Below are 14,868 nucleotides of genomic sequence, written 5' to 3'. Positions count from 1 at the left end.
CCGTGCTTCGCCAGGAGAAGGAAGGAGTCGGGTGCCTGCAAAGGCGCTGCCACGCTTCGCACAGCAACGGCGATCACCTCAGAGGTGATTCACTGCGGAAAGGGCTTCTTATTAATATTTTGAACTACTTTTCTTGAAATCAGAACTGAATTTCTGGGATTTGTAGAAATTAGTCTCTTAAGAGCCTTTGTAAGCCACAAACTTTGCTGGGTTAAAAACATAATTGATTTTCACCACCCAGATGAGTGCTGCCTCTATCTGTGCTTTGAGAACAAAGCGATTTTAGGGCTGGACCCTGGAAAATCTTTCCTTGAACAGACAGTCCTTACTGTGAACCACTCTGAGAAGGAGACTGCAGACAAGAGCACCAAACTCCAGGCTTGCGCTCAGAGCCGTGGTGACCAAACGCGCGTTGCTGGTCCTGGTGGGAGTCAGTATTTCTACGTGCGGTGGATCTGTTTAGGGCAACCTGCTGAGGCCTCTCCTCTGGAGCATCACACAGGAGAAGCAAAACCAGCCAGAAATACCTGCATACAGAAACCAACTGGGTTTCTCAGCACGGCTTGGCCATGTGAGTGCCAGCCTGTCCCTCTATTAGCATCCAGCAGTGAGCAATCTCTCCTCGCACAAGCCCTCAGCAACTACGGGGCTATTTATTCCCTTCTTTCCCCAGTCAGAGCAGGGTTTCACCCACTTCTGGCTAGACTCATTTGGCTATGTGCTCTGTATCCAGCTTGTAGCAAGGGAGCAGTTTATAGCTGGTACAAAGCACATGGGGCAGAAAAAGTCTTCCGAGCACAGCCAAAGAGAAGGGAAATGCATCAGCCTTTGGGAGCAAGCAGAGCATTTCTAAGCGAGCTGGCAATTTCCCACCCCACAGCCCCCCAAACTACACTGAATTCCTAGGTAAGTGCTCGGGCTGCCGGAGCCCAGCTTTTATGAACCTCAGGACAGGCTGCAACCTGATTGCTTTCCCAGACAGGGTCCGATCGGAGAGCTAGAGTGGAAAATATTACAGGAAGGATTCTCATGTGTGGCCCTTCTCCATATCTTGGCTTGTAACTGCATTCAATTTGTATTTTATGGACACTTGCTTTTAATCTGGAGAGAAAGAAGAGGGGATTATTTTTGGTTTGTGTGTTCTTAAGGGTTTTCAGAGAGTGCTGCAAGCCAGCCATTTAAAAACAAAGCTCAATAAAAATTCTTCCCTGCTCACCGCATTTTATACTGTTCATAATATCTTTATGGGGGGAGGGGATTTAAGTCACTACAGATTTAGGAGATTACTTTCCATTCTTCATGTTTACTACATGCACATTTCAGTGCTTCCCCACCACAGCTCCTTGGGGCCTTTCAGAAAACACAGAGCCGCAACTCTCTGATCTCGAGAAGTCAATTAGCCGCGGCCCTCATCTCCGCCCAGCTCTCCTCTTCCATGTGAGCCCCACTTCTGCTTACCGTGCTCCTAAGGAGAAGCAGCCAAGGGGCATCTGGCCCACACGCCTCCCCACCTCCATAAGGGCACGGCGAGCGGGGCAGCACCAAGGCTCTGTGTGTTTGCTTACGGTTGTCGCACTGGCCTTTCCCTCGTCAGTGTCATTTCTCTTGCCAACAGAGGTAATTTGGGATCAGAAAGCACTGCTTGCACAGTTGGCTTGTTCAAACACCCAGTTCCCCCACCCTTTCGGCCCCTGCAGCGTGGCATATCGCCAGGCACAGGCCTGCTCCTCCCGGGAGGCACCAAGCCGCAGGCGCCCTGGTGCTCTCCCACGCCATCCATCACGCTGGAGCACTATTTCCTGGAGCAGGGGAGCACAAGACTTGTACGCGTATTGCAGGGTTTCTTAACATTTAAATGACTCTTCTTCTTTTTCTTTTTTACCTGGCCAAAAATATAAAGGAGGCCAATGGTCCCCCCTACTTGACCTCCAAGGACAGTGGAAATCATGGAGTAGACGCCTCCACTTCCGATGCTGCACCGCTCGCAGACCCCAATCCCAGATAAGACTGTTACCAGGGCAACCAAGACGACAAAGGACACCAGAAACATGCCCATTAAAATTCCAGTGTTTCCCTGTAACGGAAAAAACAAAAAAAGATCAACTCACACTAGGAAAATTACTCAGGACAAAAGAAAAAAACTACTTCTGGTTACTAGCGATCAATGAATCTGGAGTCGATACAGAGTAAAAGAAAAAACCCACACATGTGCGCACGCACCCCCTCCACACACACACCCTACTTTATATAATTAACATAACTGATTGTCAAATTTACATTTCCGATTAACCTGCCTGAAGAAGACCTGGCTTGCTCTGCGGCTGGACAGGTCTTTGCATGATGCGGTTCTTTGTCACTGGGCTCCTGCATGAATCTCTGTTTTTGTCCTCTGGTTTAAAAAAAGAATACATCAAACTGAATGATTCAGCTGCTACAGAGGGGATCACCCCGTATTTGCATGTTAGAGTTAGAATGAATACAAAAAAAATTTCAAAATAAAAAGTAGCTTCAAAATTGAACATTTGGGGTTTGTGATAGCTGGGGTTTTTTTTGTTTTTTTTTAAAACAGCATTAAACCAGCATTTCAATTTTTCAGACCATTTACCTTTAAAAGATCTAACACTCCAAAACAATGAGAGAACAAAGAACAAAACCCAAAAGGAAACCCTGCATGGAAGATAAATAACACACACAAACCATTGCACGCTGGGCGTTATCTGCACACAATATGCAAAGTAGCAGGTGGCTCCGGTTCTCAATTTACTCTTCCATAGTTTTCTTCAGAGGATTTAGCCCTGCTGGAAAAACTTCCTGATGTGGAGCAAAGAAAGTGCCCGAGGAGGGCGTGCGGTACCCAAGGACACACCGCAGGGCGAAGGGCAGAGGGCTCTGAGCAAAACCGGGCGCAGGTCCCTGTTTGCACCTGTAAGGGCCCGCATCACCTACATCTTTTGGGGTTCGGTTTGTCATTTATAGTCCGATTTTCTAACCTCAGTGGAATTTTGCCTCCCAAAAATTAAAGAGGAGGCTGATTAGTACCTCCAGAAGCAATCAAGCACTCCTCCTGTCTCCACCACCTTCCAAACCTCTCTCACATAGCTGCAATTTATTTTAGTTTCTTCAGGCTCCAGCCCATCTTCTCCTGCTGGCAGGAGAGTCCAGTGCAGAGCGATTCCAACGATATTATCAGAAATCTCCTCCAGTGCCCAGTGCAGCATTAACGCCTGGCTTCCCTTCCTCTGCCTTTACTCCTATTGCAGGCCACGTCCACATCACTCACTCCTAACCTTGCTCCTTCTCCTCTCGCTCCAGCAGTGCTCATTTCTGAGGTCAGGCTAGCCTTGAGACAGGTTTGGTTTTTATCAGCAGTAAAAGGCTGCTTCTCCAGCTTTGGGGCTGGTTGAAGTCCCAGATATTTTTTTTTCCTCCTTTTTGTGAAGCAACAGAAACATATCCAGGATGTTGCTATCATCATAAAATCCTATTTTGGTTCAGTATCCCGCTGTCTCTGACAGGGGCTTTATCTGGTCAGCAGGGAACGGAGCCAAGGTTTGTTGTGAACGCAGCTGCTGGCTGGGTCAACACCACACAGTCCGCTAGGACCTGACACTCCTTTCCAACGGGACAACTGCTCTTTTTCTTCAGTTGCTTACCCTTCGGTTAAAAGAGTTAACAAACACGACACGCTTCAGTGAGAAAGGAGGAAAAAAAAAAGAAAGAAAGAAAGAAAAGCTTGCACATGCTCACATAGCCTTGGGCTTTTCCATACACTGTCAGAGGAACTGGGCTACTGCCATAACCAGTTAATAGGCAATCCAATGGCTTCCACAGCAGAAAGGGTTAACGATAAAACCAGAAGAACCCGAACTCATTTTTGCAGATCACCGGAGGGAGGAAGGCTGAGCTCACAACAACAATAGCACGCAGAGAAAGTGGGAGGAAAAAGCCCAGATTAAATGCTGATACTTATTTATGCATGTGTGCTGGAAGGTGTTATGATCGAGTGCAAGCGGTTAGCATAGCATTAAAATAGTTGCTTAATATTCCTGTAAGATCAGTGTCCCCCGGGACTGCAAGCTTAACCAAGCCCTGCCCTGGAAGTCAACAGCAAAAGCCCGACTCTGCAACCGGATCAACAGATGACAGTCCTCTGCCACGTGAACTCTCTGCCAACCTCGACATCTCCTCCCTTCCCTTTTACGCTAGCTTCCAGCTGTTTCATTTTTTCTTTTATTTACTTACTTAATTTTTATTCGCGTTCGCTCCAGCAGTAACTTTCAAAGGAGACATGGAAGAAAAAGGACCAAGAGGAAAAGGGAGCTAGGAAAATCACTCTGGCTCCTTCACCAAAACAGACGGCAGTTCCCCCCACAATTCACAAGCCAAGTTTCCACTAGCGAAGGCAAAGCGAGTGCAGTACAAGGCAAGGTGGCACGCAGCTCACTGATCCTTATCCCCTGGGGAACTGGGCTGGAAGCAGTGCTCCAGGTTGCATCCTGCTGCAAACTCTGAAGCAGTCCCATTTCATCTCCATTGTGCCATGGATTCACTCTTCTCTGAGATTTCTTCAATGTCAGCCCAAATATTCCCTCTAATTTCCTTGCCTCCAGTGAATCGATTTCCAATATACAGTGCAAATTTGTTCCCAAAGGACCAGAAAGATGTCTCCTGTGCTTGTGACACGAACTTGCGCGTGTGACATGAACTTCAGCCTGAAGCTCAAATTCCACCATTCCCTGAAGAAGCTGCCCTTTTCCTAAGGGAATTTTTAAAGGGACTGTACAAGATCAATACAGAAGAAGAGTCCTGTGTAGTACTGCAATACAGCAGCGACACTTTTCAAGGCTCTGATCCTCGGTGAGATACTATCCTGGACCCACAGGTGGAAGTCCTTCTGGCAGCAAGGACAGTTTCATGACTGAGGGCTCTCCATTCAGGACAACAGGGACTTCAGCTCAAACTGACACGTTTGAAATGGGTCAACTTCAGTGGTGTTTGGGAGACAGTAGAGTAGATGTAACTACAGCAAAACATTTTACCTGAAAAGCAGTATTTTGAATGGTACAACACAAGTGTGTCCCTATTTATTTGCTAGGTTGGTTGGTTTCAGTTTTTGGCTTTTTTGGGGGTCTTTCCAAGGCTAAATTAGGAAAGCAGTTACAAAGACCACTTTAGCTTTCCATTTTAGTGCAACCTTCTGAAATACTAAGAAGTACCACCAGAGGATTTAACCAAGTCACTTCCTAGAATGAAAAGTGCAGAATTGAAAATGCTTGAGTGGGGATGGAGAGGAGAGATAAGGAGGTGAAGAGGAAATCACCTGCCACCTAATTCACATGTTCAACTGAATCAGCACTCACTCACCACAAGCCATCCAGTCCTCAGAAAAAGAACAACTCCAAAAATGTTGATCATGCAGGACGTGAAGACACCATCCCATGTCCCAAAAAGCACTGGCTCCCACACAAACAACTGGATCTTCCACCAAGGCTTCGTCTGTGTTTGAGGCACCTAGAGGAAAGCAAAGCCCTCAGTTATACCTCTCGTTTCCTAGGCAGGCTGCAGAAGTGGTGCCCACAATTCCTGCAACAGGGACGGTCAGCTAATGGTTTTGCTACTTCAGTCCCGCTCACCTGCCACAGAGATGAACAGGAGGGACTCCAGAGACAACCAGAGTGGAAACGTGGGCTGTGGGAGAAATCAGCTCCCCAACGTACCTGCTGTGCTTCTTCATGGAACAGATCTTGCACATATCCCTCACTCCTCGTACCGTTCAGGCTGAACATCGTGTCCTTCGCGCTACCTCTGCCAGCCCAACGCACAGCCACAGCGTTAACGACGGGTCAAGGCTGGTCAGAGCAGGTGGTCAGCTATTTTCCTCCGTCAAATTCCTGCAGTGATGGATTCTCCGTTGCAGAGAATTCATGGTTTTATTGCACCTCCTGTGAAAGAACAAAGGACAGAAGGCGCTGCTGTTGCTTTCTTAGTCTGCAAAGCGCTAGGCTATTGTCTACGCAGAGGCTGAGCTAGCCAGCGGTGGCTAGGAGCAGACAACCACACGGTGTGGGAACAGAGCAGCCAGCAGTACCCCCTGTGCACCCTCGCAGAGGCTGCCTGAGGCAGGGACTGTATCATCAGCCCTACGTTTAGCAGTTCTAGATGTGCTTTTCTGCATCTGTTCATACTCCTGGTGCCCTCAGCATCCTGCAGCACTAGCTCCAGAGCTTCATTATGTGCTCTCTGGGAAAAGCATTTCCTTTCACCGGTTTTAAATCTGGCATCCAGTAATTCCATGGCATGCCGTCAGGCTCCTGTGACACGAGAAATACAGAGTATTTACTTCCTCTTCACCTTCTCAGAACCACTGATCATTTCACAGCCCTGATGATATCCCTCTCAGTTGCATCTTAGAGTCCTATTTAATCTCCCCCCAACAAGCATCCTTGTCACCCCTCTCTGTACGATACAGAGGTGGAACTGGAGCAGTTCAAGGTGTTCACCACAGATTTACACACTGGATTTCTGATGCTCTCCTCTTCACCTTTCTCACTGCCACTGAGCACCAAGCAGCTGTTTCCAGAGAACCAGCTACATCCCCTGCAGTGACGTACAGACGTCCTTCCTCGTGGTCATACCCACGCTTGGGTGACAGGCCGGGTACGTTTTCCTGTCTGCAACAGCCTGACTTCAAATTTGTACCTGCCATGGGGCAGACTCCAGCAGCGGGTCAGGCTTACTTAAACATGCCTGTTCCGAAGGAGTAGTGCCTGGCTTTATTTCAAGGATAACTTGAAACATCCTTACAGAAGGGGAAATCTAGCACAAGCATTTCTCTTCCTTGATACTGCTAGTTCCTCTCCCTGTTGGGCTTGTTTCTTGTACAAATTCTCCCTCTGACTGTGGGGAGTTACTTTTTGCATCTCCTTCCAGCTGGCAGCAAGTCTAACTTTCCCCAAATGATCTTGTGATGACCATTAACCAGTTGCTCGGGCCGAACAGCACCTTTCTGGCTGTATCTTAACACAGCTGCACTGTACCTGGAAAATCCGAAGGGCTGCAGCCAGAGATAAGCAAGAGCAGGACAATGAGACAATGCACTTTATCTGGTTCAATGCAATTTATCTGGTTCTGTGGCTCTCCTAGGGTTGGTTTAGCGTCTTGGCTGGTTGAGCTCACGTGCTTACGAGAAGAACCAGTTACGATCGCACAGTTCTTGACTTGCATTGTATTGGCTGGACTCCTCACCTGAGACCAGAGACCCAGCTTACGATAAGCATAGCGTGGGAATCTCTGACTCCTCAAGCTTACAAGCTAAAGAGACAAGACAGACAAGGACACGTGGTTTTCCTACTTCACGGGGACAGAGAAAAAGAAACACAGTGAAAACTACCTAGGGTCGCCCAGGTTTTCTGCATCAGGGTCTGAATCTCCAATTCCCCAATTAGCACCCAGCCTCTGTTATTCTACTTTTACTTTAAAATATACAATAGTAAATAACCAACACTACCGCCGCTCCACCAGTGTTTCACCAGTAGAAGGTTTCCTGCTGAACCCGGTACAATGGACAGCACAGGAGGTTTTTCTTTGCCCTGTACACGTGGCCTGTTAAGCAGCACCAAAGCCGATGAGAGTTCATTGATTTCCTGCTGCCTACTCCCCCCTTTTTGAAGCAAATAATCCTTTACAATATCACAAATGGCTGCTGTTATGGGGAGATTGGGGCCTCAAGCAGCGCAAAAGCAGCAGGAGCAGATGAACTCTTAAGAAACAAAGCTAATGTTTTTATGCAAATACCCATAGTAATAAAAAAGGAAGAGAAGAAAACACACAACATGAAACAAGATTACAACTGAATAGAAATATTCTTCTAAGATCCCCCAAAGTAGCTCTTCCTAGCAAGAGATTTTACTCCGCAAATGATTCACTGTGGTCATGCAAACTCGTGTTTTCACAGCAGCTCCCGCTGGATGATAAAAGAAAAGCCAGGCTGCAGCCCTGTCTCCTCTAAAACACACCAATACAGAGCCCAGAGCTAGCTGGCCCTGTGCTTTGCAGCAAATGGGGACGGCCAGAGATCGTTCATTCAGTGTGTCCCACGTGCAGCAGTACAGGGAAGTCTGATGCACCAGGATGATGAATCTGAAGTTTCCAAAACAGAGAGAAGAGCTCCACTCATGGCTTTCAGGCTGATCTCGTAGGAGATGTTACCCTCCTAGGTTTTTTTTTTTTTTTTTTTTTTTTTTTTTTTTTAAACCCTGCTTCCTGCAATTTCCTTCCTTTTTCTCAATATTAAAACCCCTCTCCTCTCTCCTATGCTGCTCCCTCCTCTGTAGCCCTCCTGCCTGCATTGCACAGAGCTCCCGTTGCTCTTTCTGCTTAACATGCTCCCACTCGTGTTGGTATAAGAACTTCTGCAATTCTTTAATTAAATCACAAATACATCTGTCCATTTAGCGCCACAAAGTCATTGAAGCAACCATCTCACATAGGACGCGGCACAAAACGCAGAAATAGAAGCTAAACAAACATTCCAGGACAAACTTTGCACTTGAACAGCTCTGACAAAGCCACAGTAATTATTCATCGTATGCAAATATGTGCACATATTTTTGCAAGATCAGGGTCTAAACTTGGAAACTCTTTGGGGCAGGAGCCTCTCTCTCATTGTATGTAGCACACTAATAGCACAGTGTGGTTTCCAAGTTACTGCAAAACATATAAATATTTTGTAGCGGTATTATCATTCAGCTAGGTCACTCGCTGAGCGGAAGCTTTTTGTGCTATACAGACTAGTCTGCCAAACAAAAAACCAAACAGCAATTATTTTCCTTTAATATAAAAGAGGATCTAATTCACAGCTTAATTGATATTACTTTTCCTAAAGTTTCTGCCAAAGACACTAGCCAGTCTATAAATTACACGAGAATGGTTGTTTTACTCTTTCCATAGCATTTAGTGTTCGGAGGAGCGTAACAGCATTAGAAACCTCCCTGCAGTTTTAGAGAAATTGCTCCAAAGGCTCATCTCCTTTCACTGGGAGACTTTTATACTTAATTACAAAACTTGATTCCTGCAGATGACATACCTGTGGCCTCTGCATATTTTCAAGGGAATAACATTGCATTACTCGTCACATGAAAGACGTTTCTGAGCCAAACGCCACCGCTCGGAGCTATTCAGCGGATGGCTGATTTAAAGGAGAGGTTACCGCCTCTCCAAACACGACTGCGTGTGGTCCCACGACCTCCCAAGGCCTCCGCTCCGGCCGCAGGAGGAACCACCAAGCCTCGCTCCGCCCAGGGACCCAGCAGCACTTCACTTCTAATAAATCCCTTAGACTCCTCCCCAGTCAACTTCTTAAAAACACCTAATTCAGGTGTTTCCCTGAGGGAGGTGGGAATTAAAGGAAAACAGAGCAGCTGTCAGTGCAATGAATGTTATGCCACACGTAGGAGCACTTGACCCTGTTCAAGCCCGCTGTGTTGCTCCTTTCTAGTAAGGGAGCCAGGGCAATTAGTCTATTTTTTCTAAATAAATAAACAAACAAACAACAACAACAAAAACCAGACGCACCGCAGACAGCCCTGCACGCCCCCTGCCCAGCCTCATCCCACGGTTTGTCCCGGCTGCTCCGGGCTTGCAGAGCAACCGGGCACCTTCCCGGCGGCCGCCTTTTTTTTTTCTCTCCTTTTTTTCCCTTTTTTTCCCCTTTCCCCCCCCCCCCATTTCTTGTTGCCCCCCTTGACCGAGCTACCGCAGGGCGCAGCGGAGCTCCCGGCCCCGCCGTCCCCGCGGCCGCACTCACCTGCGCCGCGCTGCTGCTGCCGCCGCCGCTGCGGTGCCGCCGGTGCCGGGCGCCGCCCCGGCCGCGCTGGCCTCGGCGCGGCTGCCACGTGGGCGGCGGCAGCGGCAGCAGCACCCCCGCCGCGCCGGGCAGCGCCGGCTGCCCCGTGGGGAGCTTCGGCCGCAGCGGCAGGCTGCAGCGAGCCCGAGCCCCGACTGGGGGGGGGAGCAACAGCGACAAAATCACAGCGGCCCGGTGTCCCCTGTTCGGGTGAACTTCCTTGTTCGGGACTCCCAGGTGACCCCGTGCCCTCCGAGTTACAGGCATGACTTTTGAGCAGCTGCTAAATCTCAGTGAGGCACTTTTCTTCAGAACTGACGTGGCGTTCCTGCGTTGCAAACCGAAGCAAGCTGAAATGAGTAAGGGCCGCTTTAATTTTGAACAAAGTCTCGACACCCGAGTTCAACGTAATTTCGCTAACCCGCTTTAATTTTCCGGAGTGCCCCACAGAGGCACAGCACAAACGAGCCTTAACTCTTCGCTTGTGCAGAAGCAGCAAAGGCTGAGTGAGCGGCAAAGCAGGAGAGCAAGAGTTCACAGAAGGAAGAAGGCTCTTCTCAAAGGAGGATGACGCCCGGCTGAGGAAATCAGCAGATTTCTCTCAGAGATATCCCATTCCTGCAATATTTCTGAAGGTCTCCTCGGTTCCCTTCAAAGAGGATAGATAGTCTTTACAAGTACCAGCAAACAGGTTCAGCCTGATTCTCTGGTCTTGTGCACCAGAGCAAAATCTGAAGTAAGGATGTTCAATTTGTTGCAAAATGGGTGAAGAATCACTAATTCACTGTGACTGAGTCCCCTGGCTTGCCTGCAGGCACTTAGGCCTGTACGTAGATGTGTGCGCTCTCAGCAAGAGCTAAGAAAGTTTCTTGAGGCAGTTACCACTTTCATCCCTCACTGCTGAACAGGCTGGAAATAATAATTGCAGAAGTCCAGCAAAAGGTATTCTCAAGGACCACACTTAAAAGCTAAATCACCTAGCACTGATATTAAGCAGCACTTCCAAAATGCTCAGTGTTGGTCTCGGCCTGCTCCTAGTCAAGTCGTGGCAATTTCAACCTTTTCCTTACTGGCAACAGAATCAAATCCACAGTATTCCCTTAGCAGAACTGTGTGCATTTCTGATTTGTCGTACTTAGCACATTAGCAAAAATGCAGCCTGACAAACACTGTCATTTTTTCCAAGGGTAATCAACAAGTCACAATCACGTGCAAAGCGGTTTGTTTTCTTTAGAGAAAGGGCTTTGAAAAAAAGAGGTAACCTGAATACCATAGAAGAAGCTCTAACTTAGATTACTCATAACAACTATGCGATGATGTGGAACGGTATAAATTCCCCAAGCACAAGTTTGGGATGACTGCGTGACTCACAGTTGGCTGAGCCATGGCTGAATTTATGCAGCTCGTCCTCGACGAGCAGTCTGCCACACCACTGTGAGGTCTGCATCACGTTACAGGAAAACTGTCTCCAACTATTTTAGAAAGGTTTTAAAAAAGCCTAATAAAATTCTCTCTGTCCGCTTATTATGCCAAGTACTTTAGCACTATGGGGAGAAAATAGGGAAAATGCAACTAAAAGTTAAGACTGTTTTGTAAGAATATCAACATCCAGCTCTTGTGTCCTTTCAGGGCTAGTAAATGCTGCAAGTTCCAGTGGACAGCAAGAATCTTTCCTCTCCAATTACATTTTTCCCAGGGATTGACACATGAAACATCTTGAACCTGGCAGGCCTGAATATTGCACAGTTTTTGGTTTGATAGGACTTTTGATAGTCCACATTGTGTCGCTGGGCGGCAACTGCTCCAGGACAGAGGCAAGGAGGTGCCAAAAGGCTATGTGAGATGAAAAGGGAAAAAGCTGGAGACACCAAAGACTGGAGCAAGCAGCCTCCAAAACCAGGGAAAGCAGCAATGCAAAGGTCAGTCAGCAAGCAAAAGATGTGTATTTAAAAAGTGCACAGGCCTGAGTCACCACCTGAAATGTAGGCAGGACTGATTCTTACTAGAATGAGTGTTAATCACCGTGGTCGTCTTCAGCTGCTAGGCATACCTGTCTTTGCCAACACAGCAAGGCACAAGCTGATTTCACACAGGTGCTCTCTTTTCACAAGGACAGAACTGTGAATAAACCACACAATCTAAACGCTAGTCACATCACTTACCCACCTATGGGAGAGCCCTGCATCTACAGTAAAAAAGGCTGTTAAAATGTAGGGAATATATCCCCAAAATAGAGCACCTTAGATGAAGAGCCAGCATTTTTCTATTTGAGTTCACTCATGGTTCTAAACTGTAAAACACGTGCTTTCCAAATCCATTTTACTGAATTTCTTTAAGCACATGTATATAGTGGTTATCAATACAGTATCCAAGCACCACCACAACCAATGCTCTTGTTTCAATTCTTTAAGAGATCCAGGCAACACAGGAATGACGGCGAGAGTTAATGCAGTGAAGTGTTTTCCATATCTGACATCAGGTGGACACAGGCTGTCTTTATGGCTCACCTTCAAATAGCTGCAGCATCCACCATTGCAGCGACGCCTTTAACTAGTTGACTGAGCTTCTTGTTTTTGCATTAGCATTATTTTAATTTGACATTTTCCTTTAAGCTAATGAGTACAGCCTTGAAGAAAATACTCCTTTCTGACTACTGTTTTGGGGAAAAAAAGACAGATCAGCCTGGTATATTGGTATTCCTGCATTCGCTTCTTCTCCTTTTGGAATTTTAACCTTCCTAGGCTGTTCTGATCTGTCTGGAATTAGACGGCTTTATAGCAAGCCTCCAGGAACTGGCAAAGCAAATGGAAGAAAATATCAGACTTGAGAGAAAACAAGTCAGTCATCCTTTGAGCTCCTGATGACACTCTCTGCTTTGTTCTGGCACATCACTCCATGACCAAGATTACCTTGCGATTGCCGTGAAAATATTCCCAACACTTGCAGTCGTTACTTTATCATCTCTTTTGACTTAGTTTATCTTTTGACAGGATGGACCAAGTAAGGAACTATTGCTCCTGAAGAGCTTTCACGGTATAAAAATTATACTTTTTGACCAGTCATTATTCATATTACAACACCGAAATATTTTATGAACTACACTGCTAAAATAACTAAATCCTCCGGGTTTCATTTAGAATAGCCCAGTGCCTTTGATCTCACAGCAGAGACAAAAGCTCTGTTACTTCTGCCTCTCTGAAATGGCACCAATCATCACTTCTGACCATGAGAAAATAATGATTATATATAAGCAACTGTGAAAACTCACATGTGTTCGGTGGCACAGCCTGCACTTCGGTAGCTGTGCCAGCTTAACAGCTCCACGGGCTACGTGGCGGAGGAAGCAGTACCTCCTCTGAACGGAGGCACCTGCGTACAACGTAACAGCAATGCACGCAACTACGTCAACAGATACTTGCAGTTTGGTTTGGTACTGAGCACCCACATTTAGAGCTGAGAGGCTCGAAGGGTGCAGCTACCGGCACAACAAAAGTCACGTCACTTTGCCTGCAGGCAGCAGCATACAGCTCTACGCAGAATCACACTTCGGCTCGCAGGTGTAAGACAGAGAGCCGTCCCCCGAGATAGACTCCAAGCGGGAAAACAGCAGGTTCAGAGCATGTGGCTGTTTTGTACGTCCAGCAAATGTGCAGAAGTAAGTGCATATAATGGAAGGAGGAATCAATCCCAGGCCTTTTGCTGGATGTGCGTGGCTGCTGACATATGCAAAAGCAATTTAGGTGGATAGACTGCAAAAAATAATCCCCTTTCCTTTTAAGACGGGACTTCACCAAATCCTCCTATCTAAACTCTGCCACTCGTACATGTATGCGCTTGACTGCTTTTGAAACTCCAAAGCTAGAGCAGGTGCTGCGTTCGGCATTGCACGAACCTGAAGATCAGCCCTGATGCGGAAGGAGAAAGATGCTGCCTAGGAGGTGACTTACCTGAGAGACCAGTGCAGAGCTGCTTGCTTCGGAAAGGACTACCACATGCACGGGCTCAGGTTTAAGCCCCTGCGACAGAACACGGTTCCAATGGAAAATTCTCTTCTTTAAATGCCGTATCTTGACAACTGAAGCAGACAAAAGAGCAAACAATATCCTATAGGAAACGATCTATTGATTTGGCAAACGCAACGCACAAGGTGTCCTGTGGACAGTCTTCCAGATTACCTCCTAAAACAAGCCCCCTCCGAATTTCTCTACTTTCATAAATTGCTCACTACCCAGGATCTATAAAAAGGTTTATCTTGTGCAGTACAGGAACAGTTTTAAGTTAATAGAGATTTTTTAACCTTCTAAGTAAGCAAGTGATCAGTCATTTTAACAGAAAATTATTTCCTTCTCCTAGCAAAAAATACAGCTAGTTTAATGGATTATTTTTCCACTCAACACAAAATTTAGTTTCTGACAATTTTTTTGGCAACGAAATATTGCCAAAATGTCCTTTTTAAATACTTTACTATTTGACTATTTTCATCATGAAAGTCAATAAGGAGAAATTATCAGTTCTGATTTCTTATTTCCAGCATACAATTGAAACAAATAAAAATCAGTATAACTAACATACACAAACATAACAGAAACAAAGACAAGCAGGGCGGCCGAATAAGCAGACACGACTTCCTCAGGCTTACTGGAGCGCGCACCCATGGTTTAAGACTATTAAACATAAAACAATTAGAAGCAGTTACTATACTACATGGATGTTAACATACCATGTTAAATTCTTTATAGGCTATTTTAAAAACAGTACCACAACATGCACACTAGAGCAATACTGAAACAGAAGTCGTATCAAGTCATACGGCTGTATGCATTCCGTGTTTCAGAAGAATGTAAAGGCACTAAAAGACAGCAATGGTTATGGCCTTACACAGCTAAAAGGGACTGGAATAAGGGCAGCCTTACTAAGGCCAGTTTCAGATAGTTCCTGCAGAAATAACTGTGCTGGTTTAACATATTACTGTCTTGCAACTGTGTGCAGCTAGTTCTCTGCTAAGGCTACCGTGCCCCTGGTTA

General features: G+C 46.5%; 1 protein-coding gene across 6 annotated transcripts in view; it reads right to left on the bottom strand.

The window, feature by feature from the left end:
* Positions 1–10,271, bottom strand: part of SLC12A8 (solute carrier family 12 member 8) — a 61,477-nt gene extending 51,206 nt beyond the window's left edge. For 2 of the 6 annotated variants that reach the window (XM_064514677.1, XM_064514676.1), the window contains exons 1-4: positions 9,806–10,270; positions 5,718–5,942; positions 5,365–5,511; positions 1,883–2,074 (exon numbers count right to left, since the gene is read on the bottom strand). In XM_064514677.1, coding sequence (XP_064370747.1) covers positions 1,883–2,074; positions 5,365–5,511; positions 5,718–5,786 — 408 coding nt within the window. In that variant the 5' untranslated portion in view covers positions 5,787–5,942; positions 9,806–10,270. Of the gene's footprint in view, positions 1–1,882; positions 2,075–5,364; positions 5,512–5,717; positions 5,943–9,085; positions 9,350–9,805 lie in introns of those variants that run through there. The other 4 variants (XM_064514675.1, XM_064514679.1, XM_026109103.2 and 1 more) reach the window with 3 other exon arrangements.
* Between the last annotated feature and the right edge of the window lie 4,597 nt (positions 10,272–14,868).

The sequence above is a fragment of the Dromaius novaehollandiae genome, chromosome 7 (genome assembly GCF_036370855.1).
Source record: "Dromaius novaehollandiae isolate bDroNov1 chromosome 7, bDroNov1.hap1, whole genome shotgun sequence".
NCBI classification, from domain to species: domain Eukaryota; kingdom Metazoa; phylum Chordata; class Aves; order Casuariiformes; family Dromaiidae; genus Dromaius; species Dromaius novaehollandiae.
This window is presented reverse-complemented; position numbering and strand designations above follow the sequence as displayed.